Here is a 19,766-nt window from a genome sequence, read left to right as displayed (position 1 = left end):
GCAGATTCACGTTTAATCTATCATTCTAACCTGACTATCTAAAACCATACCATCTAAAACCCACCAGAGTCTGCCATTTGAGCATCACCTTAGCATATAGACATTCTAGCTTTCTTGAGTGAAGGGTTGAGATATGGTATATAGTTTACCAGTTTGTTTCAGCATATACCTGGACACTAATTAACTGGTCTTGCCACCAGATTGGTTTGCATATATTTTGCTTAATAATATTATATTATTTATATTCTGAGATATTTAATAATATATGCTTCCACTGCCAACCGCTTTTTAATTTGTCTCATAATGGTTTTGTATTGTCTTTTGAATGACTGTGTTCATTTGTCATAGGAGATTAATTTTCAAATTATTTGAAATAAAAGTTGTTTTAACTTTTTCATTTAAAAGTATTTCATCTTTTTTCTACATAAGAGTGCGCCCACAAAGAAGTCTACTTTCTTTTTCCTGTACACCAAGCTATTGATTGAACAAGTTATCGCTGTCACGATCCAGGTAATTAGTCACCACTTCTTACCTTCTAAGTGTCTCCTGAGACTGGCCCAGTGCTCCAAGCCTGGATTCCACCTGTGTTATCTGCATGCAGCGCGCTGTACAACATTGCCTCAGTCTCCTCTCCGTGATCCCGGCAGCGCTGTCAGGGCAACTACACAGTTAATCCCTTCTGTCACAGTGAATGGCGTCTCCTGTGCCCCGCAGCCTCCGCCGCCATCACCACTGATTCCCTCATGCTAAAGTTCAAACAGACTTCCCCTCCAGATTCAAACATGGACGCAGCCATGTTTGATTTCATCACATGTCATTCTACAGCCTATCCGCTGCACTCTGGACTCTGCCTGATTACCCAGCCAATACCTGCTTCCCTGCTGGTATACAGTAAATATCTTGCATCAAGGCTGCCTAGTCGTCAGTGCTTTGGTTATCTAACCCAGTTACACGTCTCTCCTGTTTGTGGATTCTTCAGTGTGTGCTTCCAGGTATTCCAGCTCCTGTGATCTCGCTCCACTAAGAGACCAGCACCAGTTACCATCCAGCGGTGCAGCCTGATTTCTGCAGTGTTCTGGCATTGGCCCTCATTCCGAGTTGTTCGCTCGCAAGCTGCTTTTAGCAGCTTTGCACACGCTAAGCCGCCGCCTACTGGGAGTGAATCTTAGCTTATCAAAATTGCGAACGAAAGATTAGCAGAATTGCGAATAGACACTTCTTAGCAGTTTCTGAGTAGCTCCAGACTTACTCGGCATCTGCAATCAGTTCAGTCTGTTTCGTTCCTGGTTTGACGTCACAAACACACCCAGCGTTCGGCCAGACACTCCTCCGTTTCTCCAGCCACTCCCGCGTTTTTCCCAGAAACGGTAGCGTTTTTTCGCATACACCCATAAAACGTCCAGTTTCCGCCCAGAAGCACCCACTTTCTCTCAATCAGATTACGATCACCAGAACGAAGAAAAAACCTTGTAATGCCGTGAGTAAAATACCTAACTGCATAGCAAATTTACTTGGCGCAGTAGCACTGCGGGCATTGCGCATGCGCATTAGCGACTAATCGCTCCGTTGCGAGAAAAAAATACAGAACGAACAACTCGGAATGACCCCCATTGCTCCTGATTATCTGCAGCGATCAGTCACCGGCTTCCAGCTTCCAGCTTACAGTGTTGATCCTGCATCGTTCCCAGCTTCCAGTCGTGTTTGGATATCACTCCCTGCTTACAGTGCCTACAAAATCGCTCTCTGTGCTCCATAGTGAATTTGTCACTCGCTTCCAGCTTCCAGCATTGCTCCAACATTGTTTCCAGCTTCCAGCAGTGCTCCTGTGTCACTTTCAGCCTTCAGCAGTGTTCTTTATCATCTCTAGTACCACTCTTCATCTCCAGCGGTATTCCAGTATCGCTCTGGATCATCTACCACACAACATCGAACCACAGTCTCCATCGATACTCACCATCGAACTCTAGCTTCAGCGGTGAGTTCAGCACACCTTTTGTTTTTACCGGTTCCATCCGGTAGTCTCTGGCAGTTCTTCCAAGTACCACTTCAACCTCTGTGCACCTGGGTTTATCCCAGCTTCCTGTGTATCATCTGCTGGACAGTACCAGCTTGTTCCTCATTACAGTGGTTAGCTGTGGCATATGGACTTACCAACTCTGGGTCTCGCAACGACTTTGTCATCTTGTTCTGCATAGCCACAGCACTCATTTCCTCTGCGCTAACTAGGAACTGTACTGTTATATCATTCTGCACATCTACAGTTGAAGTCATTGGATTACCAAGGTGTCAATACTGTGTGCTCAATAAACTGACTTTGTTTTTACATACTCCATTGTTGTGGTCACGCCTTCGGTCAGATGGTGCTTAGATCTCCTGTATGTCCAGGAAACCTATTCAACCGTCACGGTTCACATACATGCCAGAGCCTACATCTGAGGCTTCCCCAGGTCAGCCTCAGCCCTCAATTGTGACAATCTCCTCTAAGACAAAATACTGTATATGCGTTACTGGGAATTTGAGCTTAATGGACTGGTAGACCTTTCCTTTTCCCTTTCCATTTATATCCTCTCCCTTTCCCCTCATAGCCTCTCCCTTTCCCTTTTCCCTCATAGCCTCTCCCGTTCCCTCTCCCCACATAGCCTCCCCCTTTCCCCATCATATCCTCTCCCTTTGGTGAAACCATTTGAAGTAGTCACCTATGAAGTGAGTTCAGACACTGCTAGATTGAGTCAGGCGATTCCACTTACATATTAAAGTTAAGAAAAGCAGCTCAATAAATTAAAGGAGAAGATTAAATTAAGCAATTCCACTGAGCATGTCAGACTTGTAGATCAAGGCCCTAATTCAGCAAGGATTGAATTTGCAAAGCTGCACACAGCAGCGTTGCAAATGCAATCCTTAGCAATGTACATGCAGGAGTAGGTGCATACCTTCTCCTTCCTGCATTTGCGATCTCTAAACTGTGATGCGATAGTAGTTCTGGATGACATTGCAACCATTGGTTAATTTAAAATTCTTCCAGCTTTGCAGGAGCTCTATTAGACAATATATATAGATTACTCCCCAATATCCTACATTTAATGAATCACGCACTATACCGTTACCTAAACTGGGTAAAGACCCCCAACTCATAGGTACATAAAGGCCATATAGGTTGGTTTTGTAACCAGGAGAATCTCGGTACGAGCCATTTGGTTGCTGATAGCAGTGATGGTATCCTCCATACAAACCTCCCAATTGGATACTATGTTGTTGAGTGTGGACACACACAAAGCATTTGATACAGTGCTTTGGCCCCATTTGTTCTCTGTATTGAAACATAGAGCATTTGATTCTGACTTTATTAGTTTCATTAATGTTTTCCATTGCTCCTCAACTACCTCAATTTTAATTAATGTACAGTATTGAGAGGTCATAAATTAATATGGGATGGGCCAGGGCTGCCCACTTACTCTCCTACATTTTAATTTGTTCCTTGATCCACTACTGAGGATCCTCCAAACAGCCTTTCTTCCAAGGTATCTAATTTGGTTCCCAAGAAAGAAAAATCGTAGCTTTTTTTGACACTCATTATATATAAAATTAGTACTCATGCAGCATCCCTAAGTGGGCGATAAATGCAGAAAAATCAGTGGGAATGTTGCTGGGTCCAGGTCATTTCATTCCTATACAAAGAGTCGCCTCTTCTTTGACCTACTTGGGTATTACCCTAACTAAGGGATAGATTTATTACTCTTCTTTAAGGAGTAATGCGCTATCTGCACGTTATGTGCCACAGATAGCGCTTCCCCTGATGTATGTACCTGGCGATGCGCTATTCTTAGCTGCAGCAGTATCCTGCCACAGCTGTTTCAGCACCTCTATCTTAGCGATAGATCCCCGATGACCTGATGATACCTGACTTATTAACATTCGTTGTGTCCGAACATTAGTATCTCCTCCCTTCTGCCTGTTCGCCGGCTGGACACGGCGCTGCGGCTGGCTTTCAGCAGCTACTCTCCTTTTTTTTTGTGATCTCAAATAACTTTATTGCAAGGGGACATTGTGTAGAGATTTCTCACCTCACGCAACAAGCGCCACAGCTCACCTCACACACACCGCACACAGCACATTCCCAGCGTCTACACATTCATTCCGCGCATGCACCAGCCTAACTCCCAACCTGCATGCTGGGAGTTACTGGACGGCACATGCGCAGAAGAACTGACTGCGGCCGAAGCGGGGGCCCGTTATGGGAGGACAACGTACAAGCTACTGATGGTAAATTCACCGGAAAGGAGGTCCCGCTTCACCCCGAGAACCCTGCAAATAAAGGGGCAGATTTATTAAGCCTGGTGAAGTGATAAAGTGGAAGGTGATAAAGCACCAGCCAGTCAGCTCCTAACTGTCATTTTTCAAACCCAGCCTGTGACATGGTAGTTAGGAGCTGATTGGCTGGTACTTTATCACCGTGCAATTTATCACTTCACCAGGCTTAATAAATGTGCCCCAAAGAACCTTAAGCACATTTTAATAAATATACCCCTAAGTACCCTGCTGACCTAAATAAATACAACATAACTCATGTAAGCAAACATTTCAGATGAGCTTAATGGATGGTTCACTTGACCCTTTCATACCTCTGACTACGTTACCTGCTAAAAGTCTTACTACTTCTTCTCCCCGAAAAAGACACAAAACTGATTTATGCACATTTCTGCTCTTTCATTTAGCATGGGAAATGGCTCGTATTAGCCTGCTAAAAGTAAGCCAAACTAAATTAAATGGTGGCATTAATGTTACCGATGTTATACACTATAGTCCTGCAGCTCAGCTGTGATACTTACTTGATTGGATTCCTGGCAGGGACTTGTATACCAACCAGGGCCAGATTAAGCTTTCAGGGGGCCTGGGGTACTTAAGATGGGGGTCCCTATTGTCAGAACTACGCCCCTGGTTATGTCCGTTGTGTGTTTGCCTCCTCCTCCTGCAACAGCAATTCCCTGTACCCACATCCAGAGACAGATTTAGGCCATCAGTTTAGGTCCCCCCTTCCCCGACTGCATGCAGTTTCTCTCTGACAGACACACACACACACACACACACACACACACACACATTGCCCCCGTAGCTGCACACACACATGCACACACACTGCCTTACTGGCACGGACACCTCTTACTGACAGATACCACTTACTGACACGTCACAGACACATTTTACTTATAAAAACACTTACATAGACACTGCTTACTGACACAAACACACTTACTGACTGACACACCACTTATTGGCACATACATACTTACAGCCACCCCTTACAGATACAAGTTACTGATACAAACATTTACTGACACAAACGCTTACTGAAACACACTTATTGACACAAATTCCACTTACTGACCTAAATGTTACCATAAGATCGCAGATTTGTACCACTCCCTATGGGATTTCCAATAAGCAGGGAATTCTGATTAAGAGTAAAGCAGTACGCAGAGAGAACGCTGATCAATTACTTTTCATTTACACCAGAATGAGCTATACTTAGGTTTCCCCTGAATCCCAACATGTCACTAAGTGTTGTAAGAAATTTTTATTGGACCTAAGTTCTGCAGCCAAGAAACTATCCTTCAGAACTGGGAACACCCAGGCTCTCCTGTATTTTATTTATATACACTTCATCATCTCTTTAGGATGGACTGGGTAGAGACCATGTTTGAGAAAGAACCTGCATGGTACGAGTTGAGAATACTAGATGGAGTTCCCTCGATTACCGTATAAGTAAATAGTACTATAAACTACCTGCTGTACGAGTGTCACAGATGTTTTTAAACAAGTCTTTTATTGTTAAACATGTATTGTCAATTTCTTCATATACATTATAATCAGTATAATGTCATTGTTTAATGTTCTTCCTTCTGTGATGTGGAAGATCATCAAAATGCTGCCATGGGTCCCACAAAGTTCTGGCTATGCCTTCACACTACAAGCAAAATGTAATAACCTGCGAGATGCAGACTGTTCAGGAAGTCCTGTGAGTCTGCCCGTACTTTTAAAGCGGCAATCATTTACAAGGCAAAACCAGGTTGTTTTTTCTTTGTAAATGATTGCAACTTTAATAATATGGACAGACTCTCAGGAGTTCCTGAACAGCCATTATCTTACAGGCTATTATATTCTGCCATACATATTCATTTTTAGTTCTTACTGCTACCAGTGAAGTAGTATTGCTGACATCAGCAAAAGCAAAAAGTCAAGTTGACTGTTAAGAACGATTACTGTCTGCTCATTGAGCCTCTGATTGCCTTTGTGACCATTGTAGACCTTACAGTTGCACCCTTGGTTGTAGAAATCAACTGAGAACATGTCATTCAGAAATTATGTTACCTTCATCATTTTTCAATTCAACTTTCAGGAGTTTCAGTCCAACACAGGCAGTGAGCAGCCGGTCTGTTCCATCTACACTGGTACACAAGCGAGAAGCAATGGTTGCTGTTGTCAGAGGCTCCCCTAGTTCATGTAGCAAATCAAACACTCCCAGCTCGCATGCTGTAAACATGGCCTAAAAAGAGATAAATGATAAAACTATATTGATAATAAATAATGAAACATGAGCTTTTTATATTTTAGACCATGGTTAAATGGAAAAAAAAATGAGTGTTGTACAATTTATAACTTTCTATCTGGAAAAGTAGTAACCAGAAACCAGCGCTATATGTACAGTATTAGCACAGCATAGTCTAATGATATGGGTTTTCTTCCTATCCTTTAGACAAACACTTAGGGTAATTCTATCTCAAGACATATGAAGGTATCTTTTTCAGATGAAAATAACAGCTCTGTGTGACCCGTTTTCCCTTTGTAAAGACACTTACATTTGTGTTCTGTCACGCATACATGTAAAGGTATCTTTATTCACCCCCACTGCAACCTCAGGTAAGTGGGTTCCAAATAGGGTCAGCAAACGGACATCCAAAAAAGTTTTTAATAGATATATAAAAAAACATAAAAAGCCATAAAAATATCTCCATGTAATCCACATGTAGTTGTCAATGTGATCAGTGTCAAATACTGGATGCTGATGGAATAATTCAGCTATCACAGAAACTGGCTGCTGACAGGTAAATGTGAATCATCCAAAGCACAGCACGGCCTTACAGGTACTCGAGTCTCCGATGTCACTGGATCATGGAAGATTGTAAAAGACAGCTTCAAAGCATTTCAGGGAGTCCTCTTCCCTTTTCAAGAAGTGCCATTCATCTCATGTATCAGGGATTTTATCCCCAAGGTCCCTGGATCACCTGAATTATTAGGGCCTGACTCCATATAAATTATTACATGTGTGTGTTCACTAAAATGTTTTGTTGCTTTTTTGCCCTGAAGAAGCCATTTCTAACGGTGAAACACACATGTAGGTGTACAGCATGTCCACTGATGCTTGTCCTGAAATGCTATAATACTAAAATTATATGCATTAATGTGTACACTAATATGGGAGTCATTGGTCAGCCTAACTATATTTCATTAACACTAAACTGAACTGATCAGAGCAATTGGATGCAGCTAGCTAAGCTTCAGATACACTCAAGCTGCATTTATGCAGCAATATAACACTATTAAACTCATCTACTGTTATAAATATATGAATGTGTCTTTGAATTCTACGTTAGCTGTTTGGATACTCATGTCAAATGCAGTCACCAAGCTGAGTTTTCTCAGTTACGCTAATCCATGCCTTGGCCGTTTATAAACAGGCAGCATAACAGCTGCACTATTAGGAGTCAGCTTTCCACCCCTAAGACGCACTGAACAAGCAGCTCTGACATGCATAAATGTAATGTCATACCTCCCAACATGACCCTCTCCAGGAGGGACACAATGCTCTGCTTCTGGACTTGTCTCTTAATGTATGATTGCTAGTACCTGTGTTGAACAGGTTAATGGATAAGAAAGGTGTTTCAGCACAGGTGATGACAATCATACAGTAAGAGGGAAGTCCAGAAGCAGAGCATTCTGACCCTCCTGGAAAGGGACATGTTGGGAGGTATGTAATGTTGCAACTGATTATAACTAAAATTAGTAACATCTGAATTCTCATTTGTTACATAACAGAATGTTCAATGCTGCTGCAACCCACAATAAATAGTGGATAAAAAATAAATATCTACATATTGGCATATGTGGCATATTGCTTAATACTCCAGACCGCTTTTGGCCCCCTTTCCCACAAACTCAATCCGACTTGAAAACATATCGGATTGACGTTAGGAGACGGGGAGCGGTGCGGCGGGATGAGAGGTACCTTGCCTGGCCTTCCCCCGAGAGGCAACTCTCTCCCTGCAGCACCCCCCCCACCCACCCGCCGCCGTTACTTCCCCCACCAGCCACCACCATCTGCACTCCCCACCGCCGCTGTCAACGCACCCAGCAGCCACTGACAGCAGCTTCAGGACAGGACCCCGGATACGGCCAAATCAGACAGTCGGATTTGTCCGTCCATTGAATAGGGGTTGTCGGATCCATTCCGACAAATGCGTGTTGGAATGGATCTGAATCTTATTGAATACACTCCATAGTGTACTACAATTGCACCTACCATTTAACATATACCGGTTTTATGGCATTATTATCACTTTCTCCTCTAATAAATTATTCAGAAATAAAATGAACACAAATGTTAGACAGCTTTTTTACATTGCAATTTAGATAACAGTTTGAACACACATCCCACTCAAATCCAAATCTCTCTGCATGTTACATCTGCCCCACCTGCAGTGCAACATATGTTTGCCCAGTTGCTTGATTTTTTTGACTAACTTAAAACATGAATCAGGCCCTTTGATAGGCTCTGGTGAACTCTTGCAGCACTATGTAAAAGATAATAATAATAATAATATTGGTAATGACAGCTACATAAAACTTCTAGAAGAGATAAACAAGCCACAGAGATGAATGGTGGAACCATAAATGAAATGTCATAAGTATACTTTATTAATTATGTTGCTATCAGAGATTGGCGGGCCGCTGTGTATTGCTGCTAGAGATTTCAGATCATCTGACGTGATAATTTCAGAGCCGGATTAAGGGGGGGGACCCAGGGGGTAAGTACCCTGGGCCCCCCTCTTTAAAAGGGCCCCCCACCACCCTCACACAGTTCGGACCTCTGAGCTGCAGCGCTGCGCTTCCAGCGGCTCACTGTTGGTTGCCCTGGCAAGCTAACAGCAGTGGCAGCGGCACCGGCGCCTCACAGAAGTACCAGACAGCTGAGCGATGACTCAGCTGTCCAATGGTGTGTGAAGGCGCTGTGCTTTCAGTGCCCTGGCAACCTAACTGGAGAAGCGTGGACGATCAAGCTCTCACTCTCCTGTGTCTCACTCTCCTGGGTCACAAGCAGCCTGCCAGCTGCAGAGAAAAAAATTAAGCTGGCGTTTTTTTTTTTTTAATCATGTTAAATTGGAACTTTTGGCTTTATGTCATGTTGGCATAATGTGTTTTGTATGTATCTGTAAAGTGTGTGTGTGTGTGTGTGTGTGTGTGTGTGTGTGTGTGTGTGTGATGTACAGTATGTATGTATGTATGTATGTATACAGGTTGAGTATCCCTTATTCAAAATCCAACATTTTTGGGTCCCCTACTGAGATAATGACATATATTATGTATTATGTTTATATATATTTCTCTGACGTCCTAGTGGATGCTGGGAACTCCGTAAGGACCATGGGGAATAGCGGCTCCGCAGGAGACTGGGCACAAAAGTAAAAGCTTTATGACTAGCTGGTGTGCACTGGCTCCTCCCCCCATGACCCTCCTCCAAGCCTCAGTTAGATTTTTGTGCCCGGCCGAGAAGGGTGCATGCTAGGTAGCTCTCCTGAGCTGCTTAGAGTAAAAGTTTAAATAGGTTTTTTATTTTCAGTGAGACCTGCTGGCAACAGGCTCACTGCATCGTGGGACTAAGGGGAGAAGAAGCGAACTCACCTGCATGCAGAGTGGATTGGGCTTCTTGGCTACTGGACATTAGCTCCAGAGGGACGATCACAGGCTCAGCTTGGATGGGTCCCGGAGCCGCGCCGCCGGCCCCCTTACAGAGCCAGAAGAGCGAAGAGGTCCGGAAAAATCGGCGGCAGAAGACGTTCCTGTCTTCAATAAGGTAGCGCACAGCACTGCAGCTGTGCGCCATTGCTCTCAGCACACTTCACACTCCGGTCACTGAGGGTGCAGGGCGCTGGGGGGGAGCGCCCTGAGACGCAATAAAACACGTTTTAAACCTTATATGGCTAAAGAAATGCATCACATATAGCTCCTGGGCTATATGGATGCATTTAACCCCTGCCAGTTTTCCTAAAAAAAGCGGGAGAAAAGGCCGCCGAAAAGGGGGCGGAGCCTATCTCCTCAGCACACAAGCGCCATTTTCCCTCACAGCTCCGCTGGAAGGACGGCTCCCTGACTCTCCCCTGCAGTCCTGCTACAGAATCAGGGTAAAACAAGAGAGGGGGGGCACTAATTGGCAGATAATACAAATACAGCAGCTATAGAAGGGAGAAACACGTATATAAGGTTATCCCTGTATATATATAGCGCTCTGGTGTGTGCTGGCAAACTCTCCCTCTGTCTCCCCAAAGGGCTCGTGGGGTCCTGTCCTCTATCAGAGCATTCCCTGTGTGTGTGCTGTGTGTCGGTACGATTGTGTCGACATGTATGAGGAGGAAAATGATGTGGAGGCGGAGCAATTGCCTGTAATAGTGATGTCACCCCCTAGGGAGTCGACACCTGACTGGATGGTCGTATGGAAGGAATTACGTGACAGTGTCAGCACTTTGCAAAACACTGTTGACGACATGAGACAGCCGGCAAATCAGTTAGTGCCTGTCCAGGCGTCTCAAACACCGTCAGGGGCTCTAAAGCGCCCGTTACCTCAGATGGTCGACACAGACCCAGACACGGATACTGACTCCAGCGTCGACGGTGACGAGACAAACGTAATGTCCAGTAGGGCCACACGTTACATGATCACGGCAATGAAGGAGGCTTTGAACATTTCTGATACTACAAGTACCACAAAAAGGGGTATTATGTGGGGTGTGAAAAAACTACCCATAGTTTTTCCTGAATCAGATGAATTAAATGAGGTGTGTGACAAAGCGTGGGTTTCCCCCGATAAAAAACTGCTGATTTCTAATAAATTATTGGCATTATACCCTTTCCCGCCAGAGGTTAGGGCGCGTTGGGAAACACCCCCTAGGGTAGATAAGGCGCTCACACGCTTATCAAAACAAGTGGCGTTGCCGTCTCCTGATACGGCCGCCCTCAAGGAACCAGCTGATAGAAAGCTGGAAAATATCCTAAAGGGTATATACACACATACTGGTGTTATACTACGACCAGCAATCGCCTCAGCCTGGATGTGCAGCGCTGGAGTGGCTTGGTCGGATTCCCTGACTGAAAATATTGATACCCTGGATAGGGACAGTATATTATTGACTATAGAGCATTTAAAGGATGCATTACTATATATGCGAGATGCACAGAGGGATATTTGCACCCTGGCATCAAGAGTAAGTGCGCTGTCCATTTCTGCCAGAAGAAGTTTATGGACACGACAGTGGTCAGGTGATGCGGATTCCAAACGGCATATGGAAGTATTGCCGTATAAAGGGGAGGAGTTATTTGGGGTCGGTCTATCGGACCTGGTGGCCACGGCGACGGCTGGGAAATCCACCTTTTTACCCCAGGTCACCTCTCAGCAGAAAAAGACACCGTCTTTTCAAACTCAGTCCTTTCGTCCCCATAAGGGCAAGCGGGCAAAAGGCCACTCATTTCTGCCCCGGGGCAGAGGAAGGGGAAAAAGACTGCAGCAGGCAGCCTCTTCCTAGGATCAGAAGCCCTCCCCCGCTTCTGCCAAGTCTTCAGCATGACGCTGGGGCTTTACAAGCGGACTCAGGCACGGTGGGGGCCCGTCTCAAAAATTTCAACGCGCAGTGGGCTCACTCGCAAGTGGACCCCTGGATCCTGCAGGTAGTATCACAGGGGTACAAATTGGAATTCGAGACGTCTCCCCCTCGCCGGTTCCTGAAGTCTGCTCTACCAACGTCTCCCTCCGACAGGGAGGCAGTACTGGAAGCTATTCACAAGCTGTATTCCCAGCAGGTGATAATCAAGGTACCCCTGCTACAACAGGGAAAGGGGTATTACTCCACGCTGTTTGTGGTACCGAAGCCGGACGGCTCGGTGAGACCGATTTTAAATCTGAAATCATTGAACACTTACATAAAAAGGTTCAAATTCAAGATGGAGTCACTCAGAGCAGTGATAGCGAACCTGGAAGAAGGGGACTATATGGTGTCTCTGGACATCAAAGATGCTTATCTCCATGTCCCAATCTACCCTTCTCACCAAGGGTACCTCAGGTTTGTGGTACAAAACTGTCATTATCAGTTTCAGACGCTGCCGTTTGGATTGTCCACGGCACCACGGGTCTTTACCAAGGTAATGGCCGAAATGATGATTCTTCTTCGAAGAAAAGGCGTCTTAATTATCCCTTACTTGGACGATCTCCTGATAAGGGCAAGGTCCAGGGAACAGTTAGAGGTCGGAGTAGCACTATCTCAGGTAGTGCTACGTCAGCACGGGTGGATTCTAAATATTCCAAAATCGCAGCTGATTCCAACAACACGTCTACTGTTCCTAGGGATGATTCTGGACACAGTCCAGAAAAAGGTGTTTCTCCCGGAGGAGAAGGCCAGGGAGTTATCCGAGCTAGTCAGGAACCTCCTGAAACCAGGACAAGTGTCAGTGCATCAATGCACAAGGGTCCTGGGAAAGATGGTGGCTTCTTACAAAGCGATTCCATTCGGAAGATTCCATGCAAGAACTTTTCAGTGGGATCTGCTGGACAAATGCTCCGGATCGCATCTTCAGATGCATCAGCGGATAACCCTATCTCCAAGGACAAGGGTGTCTCTCCTGTGGTGGTTGCAGAGTGCTCATCTTCTAGAGGGCCGCAGATTCGGCATTCAGGACTGGATTCTGGTGACCACGGATGCCAGCCTGAGAGGCTGGGGAGCAGTCACACAGGGAAGAAATTTCCAGGGCTTGTGGTCAAGCATGGAAACGTCTCTTCACATAAATATCCTGGAACTAAGGGCAATTTACAATGCCCTAAGTCAAGCAAGGCCTCTGCTTCAGGGTCAGTCGGTATTGATCCAATCGGACAACATCACGGCAGTCGCCCACGTAAACAGACAGGGCGGCACAAAAAGCAGGAGGGCAATGGCAGAAGCTGCAAGAATTCTTCGCTGGGCGGAAAATTATGTGACAGCACTGTCAGCGGTGTTCATTCCGGGAGTGGACAACTAGGAAGCAGACTTCCTCAGCAGACACGACCTCCACCCGGGGGAGTGGGGACTTCACCCAGAAGTCTTCCACGTGATTGTAAACCGTTGGGAAAAACCAAAGGTGGACATGATGGCGTCTCGCCTCAACAAGAAACTAGACAGATATTGCGCCAGGTCAAGGGACCCTCAGGCGATAGCGGTGGACGCTGTGGTAACACCGTGGGTGTACCAGTCAGTGTATGTGTTCCCTCCTCTGCCTCTCATACCCAAAGTATTGAGAATCATAAGAAGGAGAGGAGTAAGAACTATACTCGTGGCTCCGGATTGGCCAAGGAGGACTTGGTACCCGGAACTTCAAGAGATGCTCACGGAGGACCCGTGGCCTCTACCTCTAAGAAAGGACCTGCTCCAGCAGGGACCTTGTCTGTTCCAAGACTTACCGCGGCTGCGTTTGACGGCATGGAGGTTGAACGCCGGATCCTGAAGGAAAAAGGCATTCCAGATGAAGTCATCCCTACCCTGATCAAGGCCAGGAAGGATGTAACCGCGAAACATTATCACCGCATTTGGCGAAAATATGTTGCGTGGTGTGAGGCCAAGAAGGCCCCTACAGAGGAATTTCAACTGGGTCGTTTCCTGCATTTCCTGCAAACAGGACTATCTATGGGCCTGTTGCCTTATAGGTAATTGTCTGCACTTAGTATAATATTAGGGCAATGGATATTGTCTGAATCAAAATATAATTCATTATAAATAGGCGATGTTACCATAGTGGACAGTATACTGGATATATATAGTAAGGAATAGATATGAAATAAGTTTGAATGTATGAGGTAATGTTTAGCTGATTTAAGAGATTAGGTTTGTGTATGTGTTTATATAGATATACTGTATATTTGTGTTTTACAGCAAGATGGTAAAAAATAGTGTAGGGAACAGGTTTATTCTGCTCTAGTCATAAATAAGGCCAGAGAGGTTACAGTAAGATCAAGAGTCATTGTAGAGAAAAGGTATTAGGCCATAAATGATAATAGGTATGTGACAGAGCTCTGTTGGTCATTGGAATTCACAGGTGTGCTTACAGTAGATCAGAATCTACTGGTTTGTCTATTGTCCAGTGAAGGTTAAAAGCTAGGGAGTATAAATTAACTACTATGAAAAGAGATCACATCCATTGATAAAACATTGTGTAACCGACCCCAGGAAAACTTGTCAATACAACAGAACTTTGGATGAAAAGACATTCCAGATTTTACAATACTATACTTGCTTAAGGCAGTGTGGACACCACACTTTTATGACACCATGCCTCCGTGAACAGGACACGACAGCCCAGTTCAATGTTTGTTTTATTACACCTTGGAATCTGACAAACCTATAATTACCTATTCCATTGGAAACTATGAGAATATGATAGTTTGAATTGGTAAAATATGAGATAAAAGGACCAGACTTGTAGTTAGGAGTTAGAAGGAAGAGGGAGAGGGAGAAGAAGAAGGAGAAGGAAGGAAGTCAGTCAGGAGGAGAAGTCATGGAGAACATGCAGAAGGAATGATTCTTGGGATGGCAATCTTTAACTTGCAAGTATACATTTTATGTTAGCAATTGAAACTGTTTGTGAAACTTATGTCATGTTGTTTTATGTTATGTAACGAAGGAAGCATATATAATTATAATTAGTATATATATCACTACTGTGTATATCTTATTCTGTACGATTTGATCTGCCTGTAAATAAAGAATCATATAAAAAGAGCGGTAATATTCAAGCTTGAACTCTCTTTAAGGAATCTTAACTTCATAATTTCATAAGTCATATATATATAAGGACTGCATATATTTATCAGCCAATTAATTTGTAAGCCTGACATAATATATTTGCAGATATATATGATAACGCATATTAATTTAAATATATCCATATATTAATAACCATATATGTTATATTGAATATTAATATTCATAAATATGATTCCATAAAGCAATATTGGCGACCCAGATGGGACTTGTTATTACTGAATCTGATTATCTGATTTATAATATTTATGAGGAGTAGCAAATGCTATAAGCTGGTTACCAAATCTACAGAATCACGGTGGGGATGTATCTATGAAAATTTATTACCATTGTGTAATGTCAATTTTGTATTCTGTATAACCTAGGATAAATGTGTTAGTGCAATATACGTTATTTTAACTAACATAATATCTATTAGGAAGCAGCACCAATGGCTATAAGCCTGCTGGCAAAGTACAAGATCACAGTGGAATAGGTTACAAATGAGAATAAAGAATTTAAAGGCCTAGAGTAGAAAATGTGCACAGTGGAAATGAGTATTTCCAAATAAATGTATAAATGTACCAGGTATTAGAGTTTAACCTTAAGACACCGGTCAATCTTAAGGAGAGGATACCGTCAGTACAAAAACAAGGAATATAAAAATTTAGCATTGTAAATGATTGCAATGTTAAAAATGCAAAAGTTTTCTGTAGCATTAAGAAAAATGCGCAGAACTGCGGCTTTAGAAGCCAAACAGAAATGTAAAGAAGAATCAGGTTCTCGTCTTCGTAAGGCGTGCCTGACCATTAATGCAAAAATGCATTCATTATTTAAGTCCCTTAAACAGAAAAATAAACAGAAAAAGTTTGGGGCAGAAGCAAAAAGCCTGGCAGATTGTAAGCAAACTGTCATGACCTCTCAGGAGGAGATAAAAGAAAGTACAAGGGAGAACATTGTAGATGTAGGTGAGACTCAGGACAGCATTGTCCATGTGCAGCACACAGAGTCTGCTATGGTCACACAGACCACCAGCAGAACAGCCTCTTTGGTAAAAGAAGAAAGTAGCAATGTGCAGGATGTGTCTATCATCAGACAGCACATTAATGTAAAGGAGGTAGCAGCAATAGGAGATGTCCCCTATACTGTTTCTACTAAAGGGGAAGATTATTGTAACTCAGATTATGAGTATTCTGCTGAATACACTCTCAGAGTTCCCAATGTAAATGAAGAATTTGTTATGCCCTTAGGCAAAGGTGAATTGTCAGCAGATTTAAACACTGATAGCAGCAGTACAGTGCACACAGGGGTGGAGAAGTTCCCCATGGTGAAAACTCCCATGGCAACCAGAGTTGCAAACCTTGAAATGTATTTACCTGGAAACATGTTTAAAGGGGAAATCCATGAAATTAATTCAGGAATGCATGTTTACAAACAAAGTTCCCAAACTTTTGTAACCCCCACACAACACTCAGAGACATCTAGTGATGGTGCAAATGTTTGCATGCTCTCAGAGAGACCACATGCAGAGTGTCATTCTGCAAACCACACACCAATTAACAATGACAAAAAGGATCACCAGGATGAAAATGTTTTTATGCCCTGGTGCCATAACCATTTTATTACAGGTGTGGAAAGACAGAAAGCCCTGGGACCTGCAATACATATTTGGCAAAGTTTAACAAGTTTCTCTCCCCACAAAAGTAGGTTTTTTCAGAAGCTCCAAGATTCTTCCAAACTAAGGAGCCACACCAAGCAGCAAACGCTATGGTTAAAGACAGTCTGGGACCAGGCTGCATCACAAGGGAGTATGGTCACAAGTGAATACGGTAGTATCATTCCTTTACTTGTTAGATCCAATGAAGCCATTGTTTGCTTTGATGTTCAAACAGCCACAGTTTCCAAATTAAACCTGCATCATATCTGCAGCGACAATTGTGCTGTCATTGACACACAATGTGACAGGAAAGATTGGCACAGGCCAGAAACAATTGTTTGTTTGTTATTCAATCGTTAAAAGACACATTTGTAAATTCTGTACCTGATAACATGCAGCAGATAGGACAGAATGCATAGCAAGCTATGTTAAATCACTGTATAAATATCTGTGATAGTCATTGTATGTATTTTTGTTTGATTCATAGTAATCCTGGCAACCTGTATACAGAATGGTGCAAGACTCCAAAAAGACTCCAATTTACAAGGGAAAAGGTCTTCATTAACCCTTTCATCGCTGCTATCCAGCAAAATCTACATAGCATCCCTAAAGACTGATATATGGACAAATCCTCAAGGAGTTTTCCAGTTTCACAAGAAAGGGGAAGGTTTTCATTAACCCTTTCATCACAAGTAATCATTACTTGTCTTTCAAACTACATGTACACCCCCACAACAGTGTACAGCACATCTCATCACTGTGATTATACAGAACTGTCTCATCCCTTCATATACCTTAATCACATATATGTAAACATTTGTCTGATATATATTTTATATCATTGTATTATATACCTTGTAAATATTTTATGTTTTTTTTTATATTACACAGTAGATACTACCTATGCTTCCTTCGTAAAAGCTTCAAAAGTAATTAAATATCTAATACTGGATGGAATTAGATTTAGTCAAAGCCATTCCTAAATGATATTTAATATCTGTTTGAAGCAAAATTATATTCATTTATTGTATTGATAGGATGTTACTATATACACATCAAAAGCATTTTAAATAATTATTAGTCAAAATATAGGTAGGATAGAAAACGCCTTTATATGGGTTAAACTGGTATAAGTTTATGTAAGATTGAGATGTATAAATAGGTACAAGGTAGAATAAGGAGATTTAAGACTGCATGGTAATTTATTCAGTGAGGAAATACAGAACAGAGTAGGTGTACTACTCACAGCCATTTGTGGTACTATTGCCCGAAGACAATTAAGACCTACTATTAACAAGCAAGGAAAGAAAGAAAGAAAGAAAAAAAAAAAAAGACTGTTTCATATATGCCTGTTCTATTCAAAATCACAACCTGTTTGTGCAAAAGCAATATGGACACTGGTCACAACTGCGGCATTGGATAAACGCAAAGGAAACAGAACTGCTAAAGACTGTATAAAGACTATTACTATTACTGAGGGTCGTCACAAGTACTGAATGTTCAAGACACAGCACTCGACGTACACAGCCCTCTGCCTCAAACAGCGAAATGGCAAGCAAAGGAGCAGCTGCTACGAAGAATTCTACTTCTAGTAATGGTGCAAATGTTGCAAACGCAAGGCCATAATGCAAACGCAAGGCATCTCCAATTGCAAGCAAACCACGCAGATGACAGTCTTATCCCAGTAAATTGCTACATACAAGAACAGCAAAAATGTCCAAACGTACTGATCCAGATACAGAAAAAAGGTCTACAATTGGGCTATGGTATTCCAAATGTCTGTAGAAATTAGTTTTCCTCATGAATACTGAATAAAAACCTCAGTTTTGTCTGCTTTAGTTAAAAAGTAGAATAAGGTTAGGTAAGCTAAGAATTTTTAGAGATTTTTAAAATCATAATGGTTATTATTATTACACTTATGGTATATATTATGGTTACAACGAAAGTTATGTTTGAAGGAATATTTTGAAATGTATTTGGAAGCAATTACGCTAGTTTAATGTGTGGCCAATCAAAAGAATTTCTCATGGCCACAAGGGGGCGACTGTTGCCTTATAGGTAATTGTCTGCACTTAGTATAATATTAGGGCAATGGATATTGTCTGAATCAAAATATAATTCATTATAAATAGGCGATGTTACCATAGTGGACAGTATACTGGATATATATAGTAAGGAATAGATATGAAATAAGTTTGAATGTATGAGGTAATGTTTAGCTGATTTAAGAGATTAGGTTTGTGTATGTGTTTATATAGATATACTGTATATTTGTGTTTTACAGCAAGATGGTAAAAAATAGTGTAGGGAACAGGTTTATTCTGCTCTAGTCATAAATAAGGCCAGAGAGGTTACAGTAAGATCAAGAGTCATTGTAGAGAAAAGGTATTAGGCCATAAATGATAATAGGTATGTGACAGAGCTCTGTTGGTCATTGGAATTCACAGGTGTGCTTACAGTAGATCAGAATCTACTGGTTTGTCTATTGTCCAGTGAAGGTTAAAAGCTAGGGAGTATAAATTAACTACTATGAAAAGAGATCACATCCATTGATAAAACATTGTGTAACCGACCCCAGGAAAACTTGTCAATACAACAGAACTTTGGATGAAAAGACATTCCAGATTTTACAATACTATACTTGCTTAAGGCAGTGTGGACACCACACTTTTATGACACCATGCCTCCGTGAACAGGACACGACAGCCCAGTTCAATGTTTGTTTTATTACACCTTGGAATCTGACAAACCTATAATTACCTATTCCATTGGAAACTATGAGAATATGATAGTTTGAATTGGTAAAATATGAGATAAAAGGACCAGACTTGTAGTTAGGAGTTAGAAGGAAGAGGGAGAGGGAGAAGAAGAAGGAGAAGGAAGGAAGTCAGTCAGGAGGAGAAGTCATGGAGAACATGCAGAAGGAATGATTCTTGGGATGGCAATCTTTAACTTGCAAGTATACATTTTATGTTAGCAATTGAAACTGTTTGTGAAACTTATGTCATGTTGTTTTATGTTAT

At 42.5% G+C, this 19,766-nt stretch overlaps 1 protein-coding gene across 5 annotated transcripts in view; it reads right to left on the bottom strand.

Moving 5' to 3' along the window:
* Positions 1-19,766, bottom strand: part of LOC135049800 (acetylserotonin O-methyltransferase-like) — a 448,700-nt gene that overhangs the window by 404,477 nt on the left and 24,457 nt on the right. For all 5 annotated transcript variants that reach the window (XM_063955675.1, XM_063955679.1, XM_063955677.1 and 2 more), the window contains exon 2: positions 6,367-6,541. In XM_063955675.1, coding sequence (XP_063811745.1) covers positions 6,367-6,541 — 175 coding nt within the window. The remainder of the gene's footprint in view (positions 1-6,366; positions 6,542-19,766) is intronic.

This window comes from Pseudophryne corroboree, chromosome 2, assembly GCF_028390025.1.
Source record: "Pseudophryne corroboree isolate aPseCor3 chromosome 2, aPseCor3.hap2, whole genome shotgun sequence".
NCBI lineage: Eukaryota > Metazoa > Chordata > Amphibia > Anura > Myobatrachidae > Pseudophryne > Pseudophryne corroboree.
This window is presented reverse-complemented; position numbering and strand designations above follow the sequence as displayed.